Source organism: Hypanus sabinus, chromosome 2 (assembly GCF_030144855.1).
Source record: "Hypanus sabinus isolate sHypSab1 chromosome 2, sHypSab1.hap1, whole genome shotgun sequence".
In the NCBI taxonomy this organism is placed as follows: domain Eukaryota; kingdom Metazoa; phylum Chordata; class Chondrichthyes; order Myliobatiformes; family Dasyatidae; genus Hypanus; species Hypanus sabinus.
Window position 1 is genome coordinate 196,851,921 of NC_082707.1, and position 23,391 is coordinate 196,875,311.

The 23,391-nt window shown below is 41.9% G+C and overlaps 1 protein-coding gene across 7 annotated transcripts in view; it reads left to right on the top strand.

Annotated features, from left to right (window-relative positions):
• Positions 1-23,391, top strand: part of setd3 (SET domain containing 3, actin histidine methyltransferase) — a 167,679-nt gene that overhangs the window by 135,285 nt on the left and 9,003 nt on the right. For all 7 annotated transcript variants that reach the window (XM_059962375.1, XM_059962352.1, XM_059962356.1 and 4 more), the window contains exons 11-12: positions 9,830-9,915; positions 18,384-18,544. In XM_059962375.1, the coding sequence (XP_059818358.1) occupies positions 9,830-9,915; positions 18,384-18,544 (247 nt within the window). The remainder of the gene's footprint in view (positions 1-9,829; positions 9,916-18,383; positions 18,545-23,391) is intronic.

Sequence of the window (23,391 nt, forward strand, 5' to 3'; positions counted from 1 at the left end):
GGGTTTAAACTAATTTAGCGGGAGTAGGAATCAGAGTGAAGGGACTCAGGATAGGATGGATGGTAAAAAAGCAAAGATAGCGTACAGTCAGACTGTCAGGAGGGGCAGGTAGATGATAGGACGTAATTGGAGCCAGCAGGGTGAGTATCAGTGCATTAGGGATGCAGAATCAAACAGGGTAGCAAATGCAGCAGTCAGCGTAATATCTCAATGCACAGAGTATAAGAAATAAGGTGGATGATCTTGTTGCATTTTTACAGATTGTCAGTTATAATGTTGTGGCCTTCACTGCATTGTGGCTGAAGGATGGTTGTATTTGGGAGCTGAATGACCAAGGTTACACTATGTAACAGGGATAGAAAGGTTGACGGAGAGGGTGGCGCAGCTCTGCTAATAAAGAATGGCATCATATCAGTAGAAAGATATGATATAGGATTGGAAGATGTTGAATTCTTGTAGGTTGAGTTAAGAAACTACAAGGGTAAAAGGACCCTGATGGCAATTATATACAGGTCTCCCAACAGTAGCTGGGTCGTGATTACATCAGAATATAGAAAAGGCACTTCAGAAGGGCAATGTTATGATCGTCATGGAGAATTTCAACTTGCAGGTCAACTGAGAAAATCAAGTTGGAAATGGACCCCAAGAGAGTGAGTTTGCTGAATGCCTGCAAGATGGCTTTTTAGAGCATTTTGTTGTTGGGCCTACTAGGGGATCAGCTTACTGGATTGGGTGTTAAGTAATGAACTGGAAGTGATTAGGGAGCTTAAGGTAAAAGAACCCCTAGGAACCAGTGATCACAATATGATTGCGTTCAATTTGAAATTTGAAGGTAAAGCCTGATGTAAGAGTATTTCAGTGGAGCATAGGAAATTACAGCAGTATGAGAGTGGAATTGGCCGAAGTAAATTGGAAGGAGATGCTGGTAGGGATGACAGCAGAACAGCAATGGCTTGAGTTTCAGAAAAAAATGAGAATGTGCAGGATAGATGTATTCCAAAAACAAATACTCAAATTGCAAAATAGTTCAACCGTAGCTGACAAGGGAAATCAAAGCTAATGTAAAAGCAAAAGAGAGAGCATTCAACAAAGGAAAAAATTATTGGGAAGACAGAGGACTGGGAAGCTTTTAAAACCCTACAGAGAGCAACTAAAAGAATCATTAGGAGGGAAAAGATGAAATGAAAGCAAGCTAGCAAACAATATAAAAGAGGATAGTAAAAGCTTTTTTAGGTATGTTAAAAAAAAAGTGAGATAGAGTGGATATAGGACTGCTAGAAAATGAAGCTGGAGAAGTAATAATGGGGACTAAGGAAATGGCAGATGAGCTAAATTAGTATTTTCATCAGTCTTCACTGTGGAAGACACTAGCGATGTGTCAGATGTTGAAGGGTGTGAGGGAAAAGAAGTGAGTGCATTTACTGTTACAAGTGAGAAGGTGCTCAAAAAGCTGAAAGACCTAAGGGTACATAAGTCTCCCAGACCAGATGAACTGCACCCTAGGGTTCTGAAAGAAGTAGCGGTAGAGATTGTGGAGGCATTGGGAATGGTCTTTCAAAAATCATTGGATTCTGGTATGGTGCCAGAGGACTGGAAAATTGCAAATGTCATTCCACTCTTTAAGAAAGGAGGAAGGCAGCAGAAATAAAATTATAGACCAGTTAGCCTGACTCAGTGGTGGGAAGATGTTGGAGTCAGTTGTTAAGGATGAGGTTATAGAGTACTTGGTGATATAGGACAAGATAGGACAAAGTCAGAATAGTTTTCTTAAAGGGAAAATCTTGCCTGATGAACCTGCTGGAATTCTTTAAGGAGATTACATGTAGGATAGATAAAGGGGATGCAGTGGTGTTGATAATTTTGACTTTCAGAAGGCCTTTGACAAGGTGCCATAGGCTCTTAGCAAGTTAAGAGCCTATGGAATTACGGGGATGTTTCTAGCATAGTTAGGGCATTGATAGCAAGCAGCGAGTGGGAATAAAAGGATCGTTGTCTGGTTGGCTACAAGTGTTTAATGGTTTTCCACAGAGGTCGGTGTTGGGACCGCTTCTTCTTATGCTGTATATCAGTGATTCAGATGATGGAATAGATGGCTTTGTTGCCATGTTTGCAGATGATATGAAGATTGGTGTAGGGGCAGGTAGTGTTGAGGAAAGAGGTAGGCTACAGAAGGACTTAGACAGATTAGAAGAATGGGCAAGAAAGTGGCAAATGGAATACATTGTTGGAAAATGCATGGTCATGCACTTCTGTAGTAGAAATAAATGTGCAGACTATTTTCTAAAGGAAAGATGCAAAGGAAGTTGGGAGTCCTTCTGCAGAACACCCTAAAGGTTAACTCGCAGGTAGAGTCAATGGTGAGGAAGGCAAATGCAATGTTGACATTAATTGCAAGAAGTCTAGAATACAAGAGCAGGGGTGTGATGCTGAGGCTTTTAAGGTACTGGTGAGGCCTCACCTTGAGTATTGTCAACAGTTTTGGGCTCCTCATCTAAGAAAAGATGTGCTGGCATTGGGGAGTGTTCAGAGGAGGTTCACATGGATGATTCCGGTAATGAAAGGATTATCAAATGAGGGACGTTTGCTAGCTCTGGGTCTGTGCTCGCTGGAATTTAGAAGGATGAGGGGGAATCTCACTGAAACCTTTTGAATGCTGAAAGGCCTAGACAAAGTAGATGTGGAGAGGATGTTTCCCATGGTGGGGTAGTCTAGGTCAAGAGGACACAGCCTCAAGACAGAGGGGCATCCACTTAAAACAGAGGTGTGAAGGAATTTGTATAGCCTGAGGGTGGTGAATTTGTGGAATTTATACACAGGCAGCTGCGGTGGCCAGGCTCGATGAGCCAAATGTTCTAATTCTGCTCCTAAGTCTTATGGTCTTTTGGGTTTCCACTATGGAAGGAAAGATGGAAGATCAGATTATTATTTAAATGGTAAAAGAAGGCAAATGGAATGTTGGCCTTCTGTGCTAGAGGGATTGAATTTAAGCACAGGGCGGTTATGCTGCAACTGTGTACGGTATTGGTGGGGCTGCATTTGGCATACTGTGTGCAGAGGACGGTCACCAGGTTGATTCCAGAGATGAGGGGGTTAGACTATGGGGAGATGTTCAGTCACCTGGGACTGTACTTGCTGGAATTCTGAAAGATGAGAGGAGATCTTATAGAAACATATAAAATTATGAAAGGCATAGATAAAATAGAGGCAGGAAAGTTGTTTCCACTGGTAGGTGAGAATAGAACATAGAATAGTACAGCACATTACAGGCCCTTCGGCCCACAATGTTGTGCCAACCCTCAAACCCAGCTTCCCATATAACCCCCCACCTTAAATTCCTCCATATACCTGTCTAGTAGTCTCTTAAACTTCACTAGTGTATCTGCCTCCACCACTGACTCAGGCAGTGCATTCCACGCACCAACCACTCTCTGAGTGATAAACCTTCCTCTAATATCCCCCTTGAACTTCCCTCCCCTTACCTTAAAGCCATGTCCTCTTATACTGAGCAATGGTGCCCTGGGGAAGAGGCACTGGCTGTCCACTCTGTCTATTCCTCTTAATATCTTGCACACCTCTATCATGTCTCCTCTCATCCTCCTTCTCTCCAAAGAGTAAAGCCCTAGCTCCCTTAATCTATGATCATAATCCATACTCTCTAAACCAAGCAGCATCCTGGTAAATCTCCTATGTACCCTTTCCAATGCCTCCACATCCTTCCTATACTGAGGCGACCAGAACTGGACACAGTACTCCAAGTGTGGCCTAACTAGAGTTTTATAGAGCTGCATCATTACATCGCATCTCTTAAACTCTATCCCTCGATTTATGAAAGCTAACACCCCATAAGCTTTCTTAACTACCCTATCTACCTGTGAGGCAACTTTCAGGGATCTGTGGACATGTACAGGGATCCCTCTGCTCCTCCACACTCCCAAGTATCCTGCCATTTACTTTGTACTCTGCCTTGGAGTTTGTTCTTCCAAAGTGTACCACCTCACACTTCTCCGGGTTGAACTCCATCTGCCACTTCTCAGCCCACTTCTGCATCCTATCAATGTCTCTCTGCAATCTTCGACAATCCTCTACACCACGTACAACACCACCAACCTCTGTGTCGTCTGCAAACTTGCCAACCCACCCTTCTACCTCCACATCCAGGTCGTTAATAAAAATCACAAAAAGTAGAGGTCCCAGAACAGATCCTTGTGGGTCACCACTAGTCACAACCCTCCAATCTGAATGTTCTCCCTCCACCATGACCCTCTGCCTTCTGCAGGCAAGCCAATTCTGAATCCACCTGGCCAAACTTCCCTGGATCCCATGCCTTCTGACTTTCTGAATAAGCCTACCATGTGGAACCTTGTCAAATGCCTTACTAAAATCCATGTAGATCACATCCACTGCACTACCCTCATCTATATGCCTGGTCACCTCCTCAAAGAACTCTATCAGGCTTGTTAGGCACGATCTGCCCTTCACTAAGCCATGCTGACTGTCCCTGATCAGACCATGATTCTCTAAATGCCCATAGATCCTATCTCTAAGAACTAAGGGACATAGCTTGAAGATCTGGGCAGTAAATTTTGGATGGAGATGAGGAGGAACTGCTTTTTCCAAAGAGTGGTGAATCTGTGGAATTCTCTGTCCAATGAAACAGTGGAGGCTACCTCAGTAAATATATTAGAGACAAGGTTGGATAGATTTTTGCATAGTAGGGGAATTGAGGGTTATGGGGAAAAGGCAGGTAGGTGAAGATGAGTCCACGGTCAGATCAGCCATGATATTGAATGGCAGAACAGGCTTAATGGGCCTGCTGGCTTGCTCCTGCTCCTATATCTTATGTTCTTATGTACTTCACGTTGGTCAGCCAACCAACAGACCTGTACATCTCTGGGATGTGAGAGGAAACTGGAGCATCAGTAGGAAACCCAGGGAGAACGTGCAAACTCAGCAGAGCCCATGTCTCTGGCGGCGTGAGGCAGAGGCAGTACCAGAGCCCCAGCCAGTCCCTCCACCAGCACCTTCATTCACCAGGGTGATCTTCCCTCCAACTCCACTCATTGTCTCCGGACACTGAGAGCAGTCGCCTATCAACTCCTCGGACATGAATTTCTATCTGTATGGTGACTTATAAAGGATTTCACAATTAAATCAAATAGTGCGAATTTAGAAAATATATGGTTTCAGGGAAAGTTTACTCATGCATTTATTTTTCAGGGATATTTTTGACATTGCCAGTATTTTTTGAGAAAGAAATGGAGGAAGAGAGGTGAAGATATTTGTGTGGCAGGGAGGAAAATCCCTGAGCTGGAGGTACAACCGTAACTTGTGGAGCAATTTACTTTAGTGAAGATCAATAGGACTAAATTAGAGGCTTGTTGGTCTGGAATAGATTATAGAGATGCAGAGAAGAGAGACTGTAGGGGGTTTGAAAGTAAGTTTAAATACTTTACAACTGAGACATTTGCTATACTGGGATCAAACAAATTCAGAGACACAGGGATTGCAGGTGCTGGAATCTAGAGGAACTCAGTCATGCAGGCAGCAACTGCGGAAGCAGAGGTCTGATGTAAGAGTTTTGACCAAATGATATTTGACCTTCTGAGTTCCTCCAGCAGTTTAATTTTTACAGCAAACAGATTCAGTTTATTCTGAAAAGTATATATAATAATAGTATATTTACTTTTTCCATCATTAAAGAAATATCCAGTTATGAATTGTTTAATGTACTTCAATGGCATTCATTTTCCAATTTTGCTGGTGAGGTGTTCCAACTACAAATCTGCACCTCCCATGATTTCCTCTGTCCATTGGTTTTAATCAGTGGAGACCCATGGGCAAAACAGCCACAATTTGTCAAATGGCTGATGATAAGGCTTCTGCCAGCAGTAAATTCAGAAAGTCACCATCTTTAATTGTGCTAAGTGGGTGGCAACAAATAGGGAACTACGATCTCTCTAAACATGGGATTAGATGTGGCCCATTCGTGGGGGAATGGGAAGATAATGGGAAGTTCAGGATTTCGGCCAAGGCAGGGAAATCAGGTCTCACTGGCATGGTAGTCTAGTGGTTAGCACCACACTTTACAGTGCCATTGTTAAGAACGTGGTTCAATTCCCATTGTTGTCAGTAAAGAATTTGTACATTCTCCCCCTGAACATGCGGGTTTCCTCTAGGTGCTCCAGTTTCCTCCCAGGTGTCAAAGAGGTATGGGTTAGGACCAATAAATTATAAGCTGCTATGTTGGTGCCTGAAGTATGGAGGTACTTGTGGCCTGTCCACTGCACATCTCAGATTGTGTTGGTCATTGACACAAACAATTCATTTCTCTGTGTTTCGATATACCTGTGACAAATGAAACTGAACTTCAAAGCTCCTTTGACCACATCTGTAATTTCTGGTTGCTACTTTGCAGAAAGAATCTGATAGCATAAAAGAAGGTGCAGGACTGATCCATAAGGATTAGCTTTGAGGAAAGATTGTCTAAAATGTAATCGTTAGTTGGAGACAAAGGACTGTGAGAGATTTCACTGAAGTATGTAAAACTGAGTGTCCTACATATGCTGAATAGAAATGACCGCTTGCAAGGAGGCCAATAAGTTTTAGGTAATTCAGTTCGCATTTCCTGAGGTTCCACAACCAGGAATGTGTTAACTAAGTTTCGCTAACAGCTGCTGGTGTGTTTGCACACTCTCATCATGTTCAGTAAGTCCGTGGATGGTTCACATGCCATAACTGGCAAGGATACTGGCTGATAGGTTCTTGATTAGTCAGGGCATTAAAGTTACATAGTGAAGGCAGGAGAAATGGGGTTGAAAGGGATAATAGATCAGCCACAGTGGAATGGTGGAGCAGACTTGATGGGCCGAATGGCCTAATTCTGCTTTTGTGTCTTTGGTCTGATAGAGAATGAGGAACTCTAATTAGTCTGAGTACCTCTTTCTCAACTGGGCATGTGGACACCATGAGCAGAGTCAGTGGCTTCTGTGCCATAAATTTCTGATTCCATGATTCAGAGCTAATTTATAATGTTAGGTGAATAGGCTGAATGTACTTCAATTAATAAAAGAGAAACTGGAAGTAAATTGAGGAGCTGAAGACTTTTTCTTTCTTTATGTATGTTCTAAATTGATGCACAAAGCTTTGACATGGTTAATTCAGGCTTTCCATGGACTGACAAAGTACATTTTCTACCCACCAACTATCTGTTTCCCCAAGCTTTAAGTGCAATCTAGGTTCTTCTGCTGGGCGAGGATTGTATTATTTCTGAAACTTCGAGTAAGTTAAATTGGTCAGAACAAATTAAATGCTGTATTCACCATAAAGATTCTGTGTTTCTCCTGAAAGAAGTGTTCATTTTTTTAACATGCTGTGCCTTTTCATTTTGAGTATGTATCACAACTAATTAAAGTAACAGTTAATAAAGGAAGCAGATATAACCTGTTCTCCAAAATGCTACGTGCTTTAGAACATTTTGTGTGACTCCAAAAGACAACCTTACAGAGATGAAACTTAACACTGAATCGACCTCATCCTTGCCTAAGTCATATTATTCCTCAGAATAGAGGGGCATCCATTTAGAACACAGATGAGGAATTGCTTTACCCAGAGAGTGGTGATTCTGCAGAACTCATTGCCACATACGGCTGTAGAGGCCAAGTCATAGGATATATTTAAAGCAGAGGTTGATAGCCTCTTGGTTAGTCAGGGCATCAAAAACTATGAAGAGAAGGCAGAAGAATGGGGTGAAAGAGATAATAAAGCAGCTATGATTGAATGACAAAACAGACTCAGTGGGCTGGATGGCTTATGGCCTTATTATTTATGGCATTAATGGGATAAGTCATCTTGGTTCCCCTAATATCAAGTTCTGACACCAATTCTGGCTAATTTGAAAGTGGACAGTTTTTCATTTTCCCTCATTTTAATATCTCATTAGGTCCAAAGAAATGTGGAGTTTTCTTGTACATAGCAGTACCAGCTGAAGTGGATTTCAGTGATAAAACTGAACTGGTTAAAAGCAAGAAGTGCCCCAAAACAAAAAAAAAATGTCTAGTACAATTTCCTCTGATCACAAATTCACTGTGTAAAATCCTTGACTAGCCAAGGTGTTCATAGCCGTGCTCTATGAGAAAGATTTTCCTGTGAATGTCCCAATCTTCCACATGGCTTCTGCCCGGATCAATAAGAAATCATTATACCAAGCATGACGTGTGTCCTATTGCTCTACAATAAAGCCTTAACAACAACTGTTCTCTTTTCACTCCTCACTCACTGATTTGATTAATCTTGGTATTTCCAAGGACATAAAAGAGGCTACAGAAGCTGGAATCCTAATTGATCCTGATGCAAGGTTTTTACAAAAAGAATTTCAACAAATTCTTTCCCCCTTTAGATGCTGCTCGACCTGCTGAGCTCCCCCAGCAGATTGTTTGTTGCTTGATTATTTTCTACTTCTTGTTAACTGAGTACAGGAATACCACTTACAGCAAACTCAAGCTGTAAGATCTCTCATCTTGTTTCCCAGCTAAAAGAAAGTGGCATTGCACTGCAGGACAAAAGTACCAGGGGGTGCACTGAAAAATCACCAAAAAGGATAATGATCAGTATTCCTTGGGTTCAGTTCTCACTTTTTCAATTCCCAGAGCAGAACAAACACACACACTGAAAGCTTAATTACTAGATATCGGCTGCATTAGATTGTACATTAATAATGCAGCCCAACTAGATTACTATCTATTAACTTAAATAGCTGAGTTGAATCCTCCTTTAGTGATGTTCTGTTCTATCTACTGGTACTTTATCGTGAGCTGCAAGAGTGAAAATCTAACGCCATTACAGGGGAGATATAATCAGACTGCTCAGCTTTAGTGCCATTGTAGAAGCTGATGATGGGACCGGAGTACATCACAAAATTGCTTTCATTTTAAAACCCTGCTCAGACTCTCAGGTTTTCTTCTGCCGGTCTCTTAAATTTAAATAATCCCGCAAAAGCTGCACACGCAATATACTGGAGGAACTCAGCAGGTCAGGCAGCATCTGTGGAAATGAATAAACAGTCGACGTTTTGGCCCGAGACCCTTCTTCAGGACTGAAAAGAAAGGGGGAAGACACCAATATTAAAAGGTGGGGGGGGGAGGAGGATAGCTGGCAAGTGATAGGTGAAGTCAGGTAGATGGGAAAGATCAATGGCTGGAGAAGAAAGATTCCTATAGGAGAGAAGAGTGGACCACAGAAGAAAGGGAAGGAGGTGGGGACCCAAAGGGAAGCGATTCGTAGGTGAGAAGAGGTAAAAGACCAGAGAGGGGGAGGAAAAATTTATTTTACTGCAAGGAGAAATTGAAATTGATGCCATATAGTTGGAGGCTACCAAGATTTAATATAAGATGTTGCTCCTCCACCCTGAGGGTGGCCTCATCTTTGCACAATAGGAGGCCATGGACCGAGATGTCGGAACGGGAATTAACATGTTTGGCCACTTTGAAGTTGCTTTTGGCAGATGGAGCAGAGGCACTCAATGAAGTGGTTCCCAATTTATGGCAGATTTCACCAATGTAGTGGAGGCAAAAGATAATTGACATGTCACACTCCTAAACTGTGAAATTCAATACGTAAAACTACAAGGGATGCAGACTCACTTGACACTTTTAAACACCAGGAATGAGCTATTCCTTGCTTTTTGCTAACATCTTTTTTATTAGTTTTCTTCATGTTTGGACTTTATCCCATTGTAAAGCACTTTGAACTACATCATCTATGTGAAAAGTGCTCTCTAAATAAGTTGTTGTTGTTGTTATTATAATCTCTGATATATCTGTGCTTCCCTCAGGTCCAGTGTGTTTGCTCTGCATTGCAGTGAGCCTCCAATCTCAGCCCAGCTGTTGGCTTTCCTCCGGGTGTTTTGCATGACTGAAGGTAACTCCTGCATTGTGCGGTGGTGGGTGTGGGCGTGGATCTCGATATGACTAGACCAGTGGAATCGTAGAGAGATTAAGCATGGAAACAGACCATTTGTGTTACCAAGTCTACACTGAGCACTTAGCAAGCGTGTTTACTACAATCCTGTCCTAACCTACTCTTCTCTTGTTCTCTCCCTCCCCCACCCCCAGATTCTGCCACTCATCCACATTTTACAGATATCTATTACCCTATCCATGTACACATTTTTTTGGGATGTGAGAGGAAACTGGAACACAGCACCTGGAGGTCCAGCTTGGTCCCGCAAGGCAGCTCTATGAGGTGTGCCACTGTGTCACCCTGTCAGGAGCCAGTCTTCTTCTTTGTGAGCCCTTATTTCCCAGTAGAGCATAGGCCATTGATGACCTCCCATCTCCTCAATGGTGTGGTTGGAGTTCATCAGTGTTTCTGCACAGGGGATTTCCCTATACAGCTTCAACAGTTGGCCAGCCTTACCCATTTCTACCCCTCACAATGGGGGCACAGGGTTGAACTTCAGAGGCAGTCAGTAATGAGAAGACTCAAATTGACTCTCTTGAATTACAAGGAAAATCTGAATGAGTTACAATAAATTCTTGAAGTGAGATCATCCATGAAGCAATTCATATGATCTACAGCATCAGTGAGGTTTTGAACTTGTTGCTGACAAGTCTTTGTGGGCATTGGCCAGCTCTGGATGTATAATGATGCTCTAGCTCATCTGCATCTCTTCACATAATTTACCTCAGTCATCAATGACTATCTTTTGCTAGTTCTCAGATTTTCCTAAGTAGGACTGGGTCAGCAGTAAGGATGGCAAATTCTTTTATTTATTACCTTTACAGTAATTGCTAAAAGGCTACTTTGATTTGTCATTCAGATATATTGAGAACTGCTATTAATATTGTCCTTTTTCCTGTTAGTGTTATCTATTTTTTTCAAGTAAAAGGCTTTAAAAGGATTTGAGTAACCTGCTCTTTATTTATGGGCTTCCCCCCCCCCCTTTTGTTCTAATTTTGGATTCCAGCTGTTAGTTGTATCAGACTTTAATAGTGAAACCCATGTTTGTATTTACTTTCAACAAAGGATGAGCCAGGCAGATGATCCCTCTTACAATAGTTCTGCCTCAGAGTATTTATCTCAAGGTGCTTACTCTGTGAATCTGCAAATCTGTGAGTCATTTGGAAGCTGGAGATGACCTGTCCTGGTGTGGAGGATCATGTATGTGTATGGGTGGCAGGGAGGAATGGGGTTTGTTCTGCTGTGCTTTTGTTGTTTGTTGTGATCTGCCGAGCATTGTGGGCATACTATGTTGGCGCCAGAACATTCAGCAGCTCTTGCGGGCAGCCCATAGCACATCTTTGGAGCAACTGACACATTTTGCTGTATATTTCAATGTACTTACTGCCCATTATGCCATTGGCATTTAAGGCAGCAATGAAGTTCCTCCATCTCTGGCTGTGTTCAGGACTTCCTTCATCATGTCAGTAGCTTCCTCTCAGTTTTCACTATTGTCTGTCATGCAAGTCCTGTGTGGAGACTCAGGAATGCCATCCGTGTTCAGATGTGGGATTCTTCATTGACTGGTCAAACAAAATCGTTACGGAAACAGCAGAGTTTTTACCCCTGAGCTGAACCCTCAAGCCCGGAGGACTGGTGGACCACTCTTGCTCTGTCCTCTACCCTTTGACTTGTTTGGCATTGGTGACCCTACCAAGAGCCAAAGCATAAAGTCCTGACTCCAGCCTACACAGCTGTCTGGGTCACTGAGGCATGTAAGCTTCCAAACTATGACAAGGTTGTGGTCTTCTTGGAGGTTTGATGTACGTGTGATAAATAAAACAAATCCTGATAATAAACCTCATTTTCCCAAATCTAAAACTGGAAAAATACAGGACAAGTGTGAATGATTTCATCTTCAATTTTGTCATTTTCTCTTCAAGTGCCTCTTTGCAGTTGACCAGGTGTGTTAGGTTTACACCATGGTTGCATTCATATTTTGCATTTGTAGCCAGAGAATCACCTTCAATATCTTCACTTTTCTACTGTTCCCTTTGGACTCTCCCTGAGGACTCTTTTCACCCAACACATTTTCTTATCTGCATTCATCGCCCTGGCGGCATCAGACAATGTCACGGCGGTTTTCCAAATGTACAATAATGGCTCCAAAAATAACTTAATAGCATTTTCTTGACCTCCCTAATTCCTTCCAAATTGCTGTGCTTATAACACTGGACTGGGTAAGTAGAAATTTCCCACAAAACATTAGAGACTGATGTCATTATCTTTGGTTACTGTCATAAATTGGTAATAAGCCAACACATTTGACCCTCAGACAGTCGTCTGTCTGAAACCGAACCATATTGTTCATGATCTTCAGGTTATGTTTGACTCTGAGATGACTTCCAGACCACATCAATTTCCACTGCCTGTTTCTACCTTTGTAACATCACCCAATGACACTCTTCATTTTACTTATTATTGAATCCTCCTTCCATATTTCAATGCACCCCTAATGGATCCTGCTTTGCGTATCCCTTTGTAAATCTGAGGTACTACTTAGAGAGTGTGCACACAAGTCAAGTCAAGTCAAGTCAAGTCACTTTTATTGTCATTTTGACCATAACTGCTATGTACAGTACATAGTAAAAATGAGACAATGTTTTACATGACACAGTACAAAAATTAGACTGAACTACGGAAAAAACAACACAGAGAGAAAGAAACAACAACTACTCTAGACTACAGACCTACCCAGGACTGCATAAAGTGCACAGAACAGTGCAGGCATTACAATAAATAATAAACAGGACAATAGGGCAGTAAGGATTCAGTCCAGGCTCTGGGTATCGAGGAGTCTGATAGCTCGGGGGAAGAAACTGTTACATAGTCTGGTCGTGAGAGCCCGAATGCTTTGGTGCCTTTTCCCAGATGGCAGGAGGGAGAAGAGTTTGTATGAGGGGTGTGTGGGGTCCTTCAAAATGCGGTTCGCTTTGCGAATGCAGCGTGTAGTGTAAATGTCCGTGATGGTGGGAAGAAAGACCCTGATGGTCTTCTCAGCTGACCTCACTAGTCTGGAAATTCACATGCTTGTTAGTTGAGATAATAAAGGTACTTACCAATAAATACAGATCCTCTCTGTGCGTAACGGATCGTTATTGTTGAGGATTAATACTTGAGGGCTAATCCTTGTTACACGGGGGTTAGTGAGAGTGATACTGGTCCGCATTCTTTATTTGCTTGCTCAGGAGGAGTGCTACTGGTCCCCTTTACTTTGAGCTCAGGTAAGCATATTTCCATAGGATAACTTGCTTGTAGCAGCTCTGGTTTTCCAGATTTAAAGCCCAAATTAGCCCTACAGCATGGACCTCGGTTGTTAGCCCCTATATTGAAAATTTTAAAATTTTTAATCTTGGGCTCTGTACATCATTTAACTTGACCTTTCATTACAAACCTGGCAGTGTGCTTCGCGTTGAGATGACATGTTCATTTCTTGAGCATGGAAGGGAGCACATTGGGCAAAGCAGAACCTCATTTATAATCAAAATCCTAAATAAATTCAGTGTAAATTTACTATCAAAGTAAATATATGTCACCATATACAATCCCGAGATTAATTTTCTTGCAAGCATTCACTATAAATCCAAGAAACACAATAGAATCATTGAGAGACTGCACCCAACGGGACAGTCAAACAACTAATGCACAAAAGACAACAAACTGCGCAGATACAAAACAAACAATAATAAATAAATAGATAGATAATTAAATAATATTGAGAACATGAGCAGAAGGATCATTACAGGTGAATCCATAGGTTGTGGGAACAGTTCAGTGATTGAGCGAGTGAAGCTCTGGTTCAAGAGCCTGATGGTTGGGGGGGGGGGGGAGTAATAACTGTTACTGAATCTGATGTTGTGGGTCCTGAGGGTCCTATACCACCTTCTTGATAGGACCAGTGAGAAGAGAGCATGGCCTGGGAGGTGGAGGCCTTTGATGATGAATACTGTTTTCCTGTACATTCCATGTAGATGTAGTCAATGGTGAGGAGAGCTTTACAAGTGATGGACTGAGTTGAATCCATTACTTTTTGTAGGATTTTACTTTGGCATTGGTGTTTCTATACCAGGCCGTGATGCAACCAGTCAATATACTTACCACCACACATCTATAGAAGCTTGTCAAAGTTTTAGATGTCATTCCAAATCTTCACAAATTTCTAAGGAAGTAGAGGCACTGCTGTGCTTGCTTCGTGATGGCACTTACATGCTGGACCCAGGACAGATCTTCTGAAGTGAATTTAAAGTTTCTGACTCTCTCCACCTTTGAAACCCTGATGAGGACTGGCTCATGGACCTCTCGTTTCCCCCACCTGAAGTCAATAATCAGCTCCTTGGTCTTCCAGTAGACAAATATAAGGAATAACAAAATAATTATTACCCTGGATCTGATGCAACACAAAAACAACATTAGATAAAGAACACAATAAATATAAATACATAAGATAGCTTATATACAGAGATTGATTATATGTCTATAAAGTGACGCTAGACACAGGAGTGTCTGTACATAAGGCGACTGACAGGAAATGATAAAGTAGTGATGATTGGGGGTGTGGAGGGTTAGCAGGTGGAGGTGATGATTAGCCTTACTGCTTGGGGTAAGTAATTGTTTTTGAGTCTGGTGGTCCTGGCATGGATGCTACATAGCCTCCTTCCTGATGGGAGTAGACTAACAGTCCATGAGCGGAGGGGGGGTGGAGGAGTATATGATGCTTCATGATTTGGCTGGCTTTTTTCTGGCACCTTTCTGTAAGTATGTCCTGAGTGGCAGGTAGGCTGGAGCCAGTAATGTTTTGGGCAGTGTTGACTACCCATTGAAGGGATGTAATTATTTAATTTATATCCTCATGAAGTGTGTTCTTCACTCCTGCCCTGTGACAATGCATCACAAATTTTAAAATTCCATTATCTGATTGCTCTTTCTAAGACTACTCTGTACAAATTTGCACATGACAGCAAGGCACATTTAAAAACTGTCTTGCTCTGAAGCTGTTTAGAGTATTTAAAATATTTAAAAGTTGCGAAATAATATTCCTTCATCAAGTGCATGTATTCCTTATTTTTTCATTGTAATATTGTACAGTTCTCTGCATTAAATTATATCTTGCATTTGTTTGTTTCCTTGCTTATTTTGCCAAATTCATTCTATGTTTAGCCACTGATTGTACTGCTTTCATCTCTCCCCACTGCCAGCATCACAGGTAGCTCATGAGGAAATGTGACCGCTTTGCGTAAGCTCCTCAGTCTAAGATATTTACATTTATGAGCTCTAATATTCCCAACGCTACAAACCAGGAAACCCCACTTACCACTCTTTTCTCCATCCCTTCATTGCCATAACCATGCTTTTGCATATTTTCTTTTCTCTCTTCACCCACCTTCTTCAAACATCATGTTCACCTTGAATCTGCACTGCTCTGAGTTTGACTAATTACTGATCATGAGAAACTCTGCCAATGCCTTTTGTAAATCTGAAGGTTCCCTGGAGGGGTTACTGCCTCAAGGAAACTGAGGAGGTTAGCTGGAACAGGATCTTTGTCTCTGGGTTCACATCGGTTATGATTCATTTACTCAGCCTCCTGAGCCTTTTGCGACATTCACCCAGATTTGGCAGATAATCATCTTGACTCCATCTATCGATCTTTATCTTCATTGCTACTCTTGAGACCTTACGCCAGCAAAAATGATTTTTGATGTTTTAAAAAAAAAATCAACTAACGTAATGCCTATAATTTTGTGGGGAAAGTGGTTCAAATTTCCTTTGTGTGAAAGCAGTGCTTTCAATTTTCAATTTTTCCTAACACAAACACAGGAGATGCTGCGAATGCTTGAAATCCAGAGTAACACATACAGAATGCCAGAGGAACTCAGCCAGCAGGTCAGGCGGCATCATAGGAAAGAAATAGAGTCGACATTTCAAGCTGAGACCCTTCAAGATTCCTGAATGAAGGGTGTCGGTCTGAAACATTGACATTTTATTCCTTTCTATAGATGTTACCTGACTTGCCAAGTTCCTCCAGCATTTTATGTGTGTTACTCTGGATTTCAAGCTACCATTAAGGAGGAGGTAAAGGAGCCTGAAGATGTACACTAAACGATTTAGGAATAGCTTCTTCCCACCGCCAGCAGATTTTTGAATGGACAATGAATCCTTGAAAAATACTACGCTTTTTATTACTTATTTTTTGCTCTCTTTTTGCACTAATAATTATACATCTTATTAAAATCTATAGTTTTTTGTTACGATTTGCACTGTTATACTGCAAAACAACAAACTTCATGTGGTATGCCAGTGATATTAAACATGAGTCTGATTAAGATTGAGGTATTACTTCCTATTTTCCCTTCTTTGTATCTTTGCTCTAAGATCATTTTATTTATTTATTGAGCTACAGCATGAAACAGACCTTTCCGGTCTTTTGTGCCTCTCAGCAAGCCCCAGATTTCATCCTAGCCTACAGGACAATGACCAGTGTAAACAGCTTATCCACAGACACTCAGTTGAAATGTTTGCTCTTTTTAGGTACCTTTCATCATCCTGCAGATAGTAAACCCCAGGGCCTGCCTAGAGAGCCTGTCCATTAGTTTCACCCTATAAGCTATGCCCTCCCATTAAGCCAAAGATATGGAAAATCTCACGTACAGAACCAAAACAAATTTTAACATTCGACATTTCGGGCCGAGACCCTTCATCTGGACCAGTCATGAATCTTGATGAAGGGTCTCGGCCAGAAACGTCGAATGTTTATTCTTTTCCATAAATGCTTCCTGGCCTGCTGAGTTCCTCCATCATTTTGTCTCTGTTTTCTTTGGATTTCCAGCATCGGCAGATTTCCTTTGTTTAAAATACAGTACTGAGTCAGACAGGTGCAACAACCATGGTAGCGCGGCGGTTAGTGTAATGCCAGGAACACAGGTTCTGTCCTAAAATTGAACCCGAGTTCTGGTGTTAATGTGACATTATAAGGAGTTTATATATTCTGGAAGGAGTTTGTACATTCCCCCATGACCATATGGGTTTCCTCCGGGTTTTCTCCTACAGTCCAAATACATAAGAGTTAGTAGATTAATTGGAGATATGGGTGTAATTGGGTGGTGCGGGCTTGCGGGGCTAGAAGGGCTGTTTACTGTGCTCTATCTCAAAAGTATAAGTAAATACCCAGATGGAAGATGAGGTGCTGATCCTCAAGCCTGCTGTAGTCCTCATCATAACAAATGAGACTGTGAGAAATACAGGCTTTTTTTTCCTGCCCCTGCCTTTGTAATGCAAGGTAGATCATTAATCACGGTGATTTCAGAAGATTAATTGTATTTTTTCAAAACTATTAAGAGCAGTTGGTGATCCTTGAATCTTTTATTTCATGATTACTTCATACAGGGATCTGATCTCAAGTAAAGTAGATTGCACTTGACCTTTAGAGGGGTAGAACCTTTCAACACGCTGTCTATTCCATTATTGTCATGTAGTCCTTTGGTTAAGTTTCATCTTTGTTGTTGATAATTAATGGAGTGAAAGATTCCAAAGTTCGTATTTGTTGAAGCATCTTTGAATTGTCATTCCTGTTGTGTGCAGCCAGGTTTCCCATTGTGTGGACTTGCCAATAGCAATGATGTCCCAAATATCAGGAATTTATTTAATGTTTGAGGATAATGTTGTCTCCCCATCATCATCCCCTCAAACCACAAGACGTAAGAGCAGAGTTAGGCCATTTGACCCATTGTGTCTGCTCCACCGTTCCATCATGGCTGATTTATTATCCCTTTCAACCCCATTTCTCCTGCCTTCTCCCTGTAACCTTTGACGTCCTTACTAATCAAGAACCTGTCAATGTCCGCTTTAAATATACCTGATGACTTGTCCTCCAGAACTATCAGTGCCAACAAGTTCCACAGATTCACTACCTCTGACATCCTCTGGTCAATCTAACTCACCCCTCCTGCACAACGCATAACCCTGCTGCTGCCTATGAGCCACTGGGCAGTTTTGACTATATTTGTGATAAAGTCTGCAGAGCACGCTTGGAAGAAGGTGTGGAACCCTTCCATAAGACTGAAAAGGAATCTTGATTTAAATGGACGGGAGATAACTCTGCTTCCTCAGTTGAATAGTCAGTTGAAGATGGTACAGTTGTAAAAGAGAGAATCCAGGAACAAAGTCAAGCTCTGTGCCCTCAATTGTATCTACTTCAAACCTCAGAAATGAGATTGTGCTCTACTACTTGCGGAATGTTGAAAGGAACAAGAAATAATGAAAATCCAACTGCGTTACTGTTTTCTTGCTCAGAATATAATCAGCCCAAGTTATCCTTATGCTGAATTAGTGCCTCTAGGATTTTGACCTATCTTAGTTTGAATGTACTTTAAACATGATTTGTTTAATTGCAGATGAATTGAAAGAACATCTTGTTCGAGAGCATGTAATCGATAAGATCTTCACCTTGGGAAACTCTGATTTCCCTGTAAGCTGGGATAATGAAATTAAACTGTGGACCTTTCTTGAAACCAGGGCTGCACTCCTGTTAAAAACATATAAAACTACCACTGAGGTAAGTTCTGTGAAAAGCAGAATGAAATTTGCAAGTGATAAGATAAGTGTAATGATTGAAATGTTTTTGCCTTGCATAAAGAACGTGGAACATAGAACAGTACAGGCCCTGCAGCCCACAATGTTATGTCAACCTTTTAAATTACTCCAAGATCGATCTAATGCTTCCATCCCACATAGCCCTCAATTCTTCTTTCATCCGTATGCCTCTTAAATGTCCTTAATTTATCTGCTTCTGCCACCATTCCCAGCAGGGCATTATCTGTGTGCAAAAAAAACTACTCCTGAGAGCACCCCCCCATACCTTCCTCCTATCACCTTAAATGTATTAACCATTGTAAGCCGAGGAAAAAGTTGCTAACTTACAACAGCAGCATTAACTGCTGCATCACTGTGCTGCCCTAAACACAGTGTCAGTTCGCTGTTCAAATTGCTTTTCCTCACTTCTTCTTCCAAGTTATTTTAAATGAACGGGTATTCACGTAGAGATCGGTCTCTACAAAAGGAGGTGTAAGGCGCCCCTTCCATCTGCTAGCCTGCTGGTCACCCTTGGGCACTTGCTGGCCCCACGATCAGGGTCACATGAAGCCCTGGGAACAAGTGGTGGATGGTCGTATGCACCAGCCTCTCGTCTCACAAGTCCCAGTTGTGTGACCACTGATGCCAGACAAGCAATCTCTGAAGAGTATTGATAATGGCTGAAGTCATCCATCTTGTAAAGACACGGCCCAGAAGAAGGCAACGACAAGCCGCTTCTGTAGAAAAATTTGCCAAGAACAGTCATTGTTATGTAAAGACCTTGATCGCCCACGTCATTCAACTGGGCACATAATGAACAAACAAATTTTAAATGTGTTTCTGCGGGTTGCCATCCTCTCTTTCACTCTTTGCTCTCTGATGCTGAAATCTTCAACTTTGTACTTCCTCTGATGCCCACTATCCACTCTATCTAAGACTTTTGTCATTGAGGTGGCACAGTGGCATAGTGGTTAGCACAATGTTTTGCAGTACAGGCAACCTGGGTTCAATTTGCACCTCTTCCTGTAAAGAGTTTGTATGTTCTCCCCGTTTCTCTCAGGGCTCCGGTTTCCTCCCACAGTCAAAGAAATACTGGTTAGTAGGTTAATTGGTCAATGTAAATTGTCCTCTGATTAGGCTAGGATTAAATTGGGAATTGCTGGGCAGCACGGCTTGAAGGGCTGGAGGGGCTATTCCACACAGTATCTCAATAAACAATAAATATCTTGCATTCCTCTATCAAGTCACCTCTCATCCTCCTCCACTTCAAACAGAAAAGCCCTAGCTTGCTCAACCTTTATACGGGGTTTATACACAAACTTTATACTGAGTTTATACACTTATAAACTCTGCATATGTTCTACAGGATCTGTTTGAAAAGACCTCTTCCCTGTAAAGTTGTGCTTAAGAGTACAGAACTAACACTGACTCCTACAATGCATAACAGCCTATGCAGATTCAATATTCAACTAGCCAAGTAAAATCTTTGCCTTCAGTCCATTTTAAAAGTTATTATTGAACCTGTTTCCACTACTATTTAATGATAGAGAAGTAAGCCATTCAGTCCATTATATCTATGCTAGCTCTAAGAACATTCCCAGACCAATCCCTTAGCCCATCCTTAATGAATGGATGTTCCAGTTTAAGATGGCTCTACCGAGGCGTCTTACTGGTGGTTCGAAAGCAAAGGAATACGATTAAAAACATTACTAATAACATTTTTTAAAGTAACTTGTGTTAAACTATCACCGTAAACAAGTGAAGAGATGAGCAGAGACAAAGTGAATTTGTGAGATGCTGCAAAATTGTTGGAGTTGGAGCTGTGCTAATTGCAGTGAACAATTTGGGGAGGAGAGATGAGACCGAGGAGCTCCAATGTCCACCCAACTAACCCAGCTGTGAGGGTAGATTGATCTAAGTACCAAGCCTGTTTGGAGAGGACGAAAACGGCTTCTTTGGCAGCAAAATCCAGGTCTAGAGTGAATCACTGGGTGGCATGTTGAAGGCCTGGAGCGATTAACCGCAGCGAAGCCCGGGTCCTAATGTGAAGTACAGTCTGCTGTTTGCCCAATCTAAACGCCAGCCCATATAGACTGGAAAGAGAGGGTGTTCAGAGTCGGGCAAGGTTGGATCGCTCTGGGCATTTAACAATTTGGAGAGGTCGAGAACGTCTTCTTTTGCAGCGAAATCTAGGCCCCGAGCGATTCGCTGCAGCGGAGCTCCAGTCCTAATGCGAGGTAAAATCCATTCTTCGGACAATTTAAATGCCAGCCCAATTAGACGAGAGGCTTCTTTCTCTGCGATGCTAAGGCTACAAGACTGCCCCCCGGCTACTGTGCTTCATGTCTGCAAACTTTGCAGCAAGCCCCGCTATATGGGGATTTGGATTAAAGGACTCAATTTGGTTCAGAATATTGTTGTTGCTTGCTTCCAGTTTTTGCATGATTTGTATTTTTCTCTCTCTCTCTGTGCACATTGGGTGTTGGTCTTTTATATTTTTAAATTGGGTTCTTTGCTTTGCAACTGCCTGTAAGCAAATAAATCTCAAGTTTGTATAATTTTATACATTCTTTGAAAATAAATGTACTTCGAATCTTGAATTTTATTTCCATGTCATCAATTTGTTTCCTAGACTGCAACTCTTGCAGATCCTTCTCCATCTACAAAACCCTGGGCTTAGGCAAGTAGTTTAGCCATTTAATCTGTCAGCATCTCTTTGGAGAAATAAGAACAAACTGAGTACCTAAAGGAAACCCGCAGAGAAAAACACGCATGCTCTGCTGCAGACAATCCAAGTCACTGTAATGTGAACTGCATCACTACGCTGTCCTAGACAGATCTTGTCATCTCCCTGTTTAAATTACTTTTCCTCATTTACTAAAAGTTATTTGAAATGTGTTTCTGCTGGTTACTATTCTCTCCCTCGTCGAAGTTGTTTCTCTTGTACTCTACTGCTGAAACTTTCAACCTTCTCTCTGTTTTCTCTAGTCCCTACTATCCGCTGCTCGGCCAGTTGGCCTCCCATTCTGTTTCCGCTGAAAACTTGCGCTGTCCCAAAGCTGGTGCCATATTTTCATTCTTACTAATTTTCTTTCATCCTTCATAGTCCTGCTGGCTGGTCACCAATGGATCCTTATTGCAGCCACATCTGGATTTTAAAATACTTTTCATCTTCAAATCCCTTCATCCTTACTGTTTTCACTGCCATCTCCAGCCCTTCAGATCTCTGCAGATGTCAATTCATGTTTCTTGTACTACTTTAATTTCCTTTCTCTGATTTTTGGCAGCTGTGCCTGCTTCTGCCAAGGCCTTAAGCTGTAGAATAAATCCTTAACTGCTCTACATCATTTCTGCTTTAGGAATAGGAATCTCCTTCAAGCCTAATTTCTTGTCCAAGTTGTCAAAGGCAATCCTTTCAGACTTTCTTAGAAAATCTCCCCTTTGATGTGCTTCTGAAATATTTTATTTTGTATTTTTTCATGATGTAGGAGGGTATCAAGTTGATGCCAGCTCAGAGTCATAGAACACAACTACAGCACAGAAACAGGCCCTTAACATGTCACCCGATAACGTATTCCCTCTCGTGCCCATTAATATCGTCCTCACTCTCTCACCATCCTCCTACATTAGGTTGAATATAAAATAGTTAATTAATCTAATAACCATTGTTGTCGAAAGCTGGTGCACCCCTGGGAACCCACACAGTCACAGGGAGAGCAAGAAAACTCCACAAGGAGGTCAGAATTAAACCCAGGTCACTGGAGACAGCTTTACTGCCTGCCATACCAATGCGCTACATTAATTGCAGATGATCGTCAAACCAGTTCTTGATTTTCTGTTTGTACTGTTGAAGCAGCCATTTTCTTTGTCCTATAAGGTGTATGAAATGATGAGAGGCATTGATCGTGTGGATAGCCAGAAGCTTTTTTCCAGGGCTGAAATAGCTAACATGAGGGGGCATAGTTTTAAGGTGCTTGGAAGGAGGTGCAAGGGGGATGTCAGAGGTAAGTTTTTCACAGAGTGGTGGGTGTGTGGAATGTACTGCCAGTGACAGTGGTAGAGGCAGCTACAATAGAGTTAAGAGACTCTCAGGTGGGTACATGGAGCTTTAAACAGAGTGTCAAAAAAATAGAAGGCTATGCAGTAGGGCAGTTCCAGGCAGTTTCTAGAGTAGGTTACATGGGCTGAAGGGCATGTAATGTGCTGTAGCTTTCTATGGTCTATGTTCTAAAGAGAATTAAAATTTATCAGCTTTCTTTTGGAGCAGAGATGGATGTGAAGTGACTTGATAGAAGATTTATAAGATGATAGAGGCATAGAAAGAGTGGACAGCCAGTGCCTTTTTCCCAGGACAGCGATCACTAGTACAAGACGGAAGAGTCAGCAGGATGCCAGAGGTTGGTGGGTGTGTGGAATGTCAGAGGCAGGGACATTTAGGAGACTCAGAGATAGCCCTCTATTTTTCTGTCAACCATGTGCTGATGTGGGAGGGAAGGGTTAGAATGATCTGGGGTAGCGGGCAGCATAGTAGTGGTTAGCACAGCACTTTACAGTACAGGCAATCTGTGTTCAATTCCTGGTAACGTAAGGAGATTGTACGTTCTCCCCATGACCACGTGAGTTTCCTCTGGGTGCTCTGGTTTACTCCCACAGTCTGCAGACATACTGGTTGGAAAATTAATTGGTCATTGTAAATTATCCCCTGATTAAGCTCAGATTAAATTGGAGGATTGCTGGGTGGCATGGCTTAAGGGCCGGAAGACCCTATTTCGCACTGTAACTCAGTAAATGGGTGCAACATTGTGGGTTGTATTGTGATGTGAACAAAGT